Raw genomic sequence first — 3,844 nt, forward strand, 5'->3', positions numbered from 1 at the left:
TTTGCTTGTTTCTCATAGTTCTAGTAGCTTTGGGTTGCAATGGGATTGGTGGTGCTAGTTGAAGTCAATGGAAGCTAGAACATTTTTGTGGTTGGTGTTTGTGCTTCTCTCTTCATGATAGAAGTTGTGTAAAAGAGATGGTTCTACTCTCTTGGTAGCAATATAAAGTTCAAAAAGAATGAGACTAATAGGGTGGTTCTTTAAACATCTATCCCTTATTTATCGAACTGAGTATTGGTGTTTTTTTTTTATTTTCACAATGGTGACATGTTTGTTTCTTGTATTTGACTCAAGGTTAGGGCTGACTCTTGGTGGTGTGTATTGTTTGTCAGGTGAGTTGTTTAGCTTTTTTTTTTTTTTTTGGTTTTAGGCTTGGCCATGTATGTTTTAATTTTTTTGTGTGGACTTTTTTCTTTCTATTAATATAATTTTATATGGAAAAAATAAAAAAGATATGTTAATTTAACACCACATGCAAATGTGCGTGATTGTATAGACAAAAATAAGTAATATATAAGTAGTAAATTTTACTCATATAATCTATTTGTGTCAAATGGCTTGAGACGGGATAGATCTACTGATAGAAAAATAAAAATTGAAAATCATATAAAAAATTTAATGTCAAAGAAGGACACATGAGATTTGAGTCAATTCATTCAACGAGTGGATTGAGCCTACTCATTCAATGAGTATTTCATGTGATACAATAATAATAATTTAATTTAATTGAATGGCTGTAAAAATTTTTTGTTATATAATATATAAAAAGTTTTAAATTTCAAACCTTTTGAAGGGATAATATATATAAGGGTGAAGTGCTTTAATGGAAAGGATTGTTTTAAATTTTTAAAAAGAAATGTGTCTTGATTACTCTTATAAAGTAAATGAATTCAAGCTATTCATTAAATCTAAATCCACATGCACGCAATACATACACTCTCAAATTTACTACTTAAAATTCCCATTTTTATAACTTAAAGTGCTCACTTTACAATAAGTTTTTATATGCTCTTAAATTATCATTCTAAATTTAATAGTTTATAATTAGAAATTTATTATAAAACAAAATTAAACATCATATATAATGACACTAGGCGAATTATATAGTAAGTTGGTTATATAGATCTTTTTAATTAGAAGAAATAAATTTTACATTATATAAAGTACAAGGAAATGTAATCTACACGTTTGAAAGCAGTTCAATTGTTTGAATCGTTCAGCATATTGCTCAGGGAAGAAAAAAAATTAAATAAATAAAGGAAAGTTGGAAAAGAGAGGTATTTTAAAATACCTCATTGCTTTTTCCTCTAAAGAAATCTCTCGCTCTCTCTCTTAATCTCAAATGCCGCGTCTCGAACAGGCAGCATTGCGGCTGAGAAAACTCCTCCACGCCAGCAAGCCACCAGGGACGCCAGCGACGAGAGTCTGCAAAAGTATAAGCATAATCAACCTTTCTTTTCAAGATTTAATGAAAAAGAAAAATAATCATTTTATAAGCCATATTCTGCACTAATTTTAAAATTGGGCCCTATAATTTAACATTTTGGAAACTGTTCCCCAATATTTCCCACGTTTGTCAAATTAGTTCATCACATCAGAGACTGTTTGACAACTTATTCTAAAAATAATTTTTTTTATTAAAATAAAAGAATAAAAAATTTGTTTAATAATGTGTTTTTAAAAAGTATTTTAAAAATAAAATAAAATATTATTCTGGAGAACAGAAAAATAGAAACAACTTTCAGTTGTTTTGAAATTATTGTTCTAAAAATAAGAAAAAAATAAAAAAACACCTATTTTTTATTTTTAAAATATATTTTATAAAACACCAATTTTTAAAATAATAAAATAAAAATAATTTTATTAAAATAAAAATAATTTTATTAAAATAAAAATAATTTTAAACGGTCCCAAAATTTTGGACGCCATCCTTCGTTGCGAATTGGGATCCAGAGTTTTTGCTTGAAGAAACGACGGGCCCACTATTGTTTTAGGCCACATGGGCCTAGTGTTGGTTGAGAAAAAGCAATTTGACAGCCATCAAATATGGAAGGATTTTTAGTTCATTATCTTCCCCGTTTAAAATTATAAAACATTTAATTTTTTTAATATTTTAAAATATAAAATAACTTAAAAAAAATAAAATTTTATTAATAATGGTTTTTAATATTATCTTTTTTATTTTATTTTTTAAATATTTTTTTTATCATTGTATATTAAATGAAGAGTAATTTTAAAAGTTTATGTTTTTTTTTAAGAAAATAAAGTTATAAGATATATTTAATACTTTTCTTTGGACGTGTGATTTTGCCTAAGATGAATAGTACAGCTTTCACTTATTGCTGTACTATGTATTTATATACCCCATGATTGATTGATATTTTTATGTATCCTAAGTTGATTTAAATTTGAGAATCAATATGCCCTTGACAACGAAAACTGGAAAGAGTTATAACTCACATGACCTCAATATCTATTTTCTCGTTTAACTCTTGCGAGTTGGAATTCAAGGATGGCTTTCCTTTTCGTTATATATTCTTCAAGAAACTGGTAAGTACATACGCCTTCCCAACTTGCACGAGTATTTCAGTGACAAACAATTCTCAGTTGCATTGAAGACATTTTATAATTTTGCAGCTAGCAATAATACACCACGAGATCTCCATCGAAAATTCAAAATCAGCAATCAGCAATCAACTGAACACTCGCTCAATGAAATTAAAAATTAAAAAAGAAAAGAAAAGAAAAAGAATCAACCCCTGGATTAAGGAAACGAACACGAAGCAGTCATAGCAGTAACTGCAATACTGAGGATAACCCCTCTAAGGCCACTGAGACCCAACACACCGGAAGTGTTATTCGATGTAGTTGAAGAAGGAGAATCGGAAGCCCGGACATTTTTCTCCGGCCTAGTGGGCGCGGGAGCCGGTGCCGCCGTTGGGGGCGCGCCAAAAAGCGCCAAAGGAAGCAGCACCTGATCCACCTGATACACCGCAAGCTGGCTGTCACTATAAATAGTGTTAGCGACAGTTGCGTCGACCACTCCTGTGGTCACGTTCACTTGGTTTCCCGAGGTGGTGACGTTGAGGGGGAACTGACCGTCGCCTCCATTTCCGGCTTGCGTCTGTAAGGGGTTGCTCGCAGTCTGGAATTGGGACATGGTATAGAGAGTGGGGAGGATGTGGAACTGCACGAGCTGGAGCTGTTCTTGGGAATTGATGGAGTTGAGTGTGCCTGATTCTAGGCTTGCGAAGGCATTGTCCGTGGGTGCGAAGATAGTGAGGCCTTGGTTTGAGTTGTTGAGCTGAGCGTTGATTCTGCCCGCCACCTGAGTAGCTTCGAGAAGCTTGATGAAGGTAGTGAACTGACCCGCCTTCTCTAGGACTTGAGTGATGTTGGTGGGGCCTGCTGGTACTGTTTGAGCAGAAATTGTATGGACGAAGAGGAGGAGGAGGAGGAGGATTGCCACACGGGAGAATCGCAAATTTGCCATTGAGATGCAGGTTTTCTGAGAAAGAAAGAACACAAATACGTAGCAAGTGGAGAGGAAGGAGGCATTGTGGTATATATATATATATAATGAAGGTGAATGGAATTTGATTGGTAAAAGTTTGGTGAAAGGTTGCAATGCAAGGTGGCAAGAGGACGTCAGTGTGTTAAAATTTTCTGTGAACCTGAGAGATTAGGGGAAGAATTGCTTCGAGAAGAAGAAAAAACAGGTAGGATCGGCAGATTGATGATGTGGGGCTGAAATGTCAATGAGTGTAGTTGTTTTTGGTTATTGCTTAGACAAATCGAGCCATTCTATATATGTTCATGCTTGCTTTAGTTTCAAGTTTCTCGT

General features: G+C 33.4%; 1 protein-coding gene across 1 annotated transcript; it reads right to left on the reverse strand.

Moving 5' to 3' along the window:
- Positions 1-2,584: 2,584 nt before the first annotated feature.
- LOC129289746 (fasciclin-like arabinogalactan protein 11) lies at positions 2,585-3,536 on the reverse strand. The gene has a single exon (XM_054926514.1). The coding sequence runs from the start codon at positions 3,491-3,493 to the stop codon at positions 2,765-2,767; it is 729 nt and encodes a 242-aa protein (XP_054782489.1). The 5' UTR covers positions 3,494-3,536; the 3' UTR covers positions 2,585-2,764.
- Positions 3,537-3,844: the final 308 nt, after the last annotated feature.

Source organism: Prosopis cineraria, unplaced genomic scaffold (assembly GCF_029017545.1).
Source record: "Prosopis cineraria cultivar Desert tree isolate PC_DT_omini unplaced genomic scaffold, ASM2901754v1 PC1, whole genome shotgun sequence".
NCBI lineage: Eukaryota > Viridiplantae > Streptophyta > Magnoliopsida > Fabales > Fabaceae > Prosopis > Prosopis cineraria.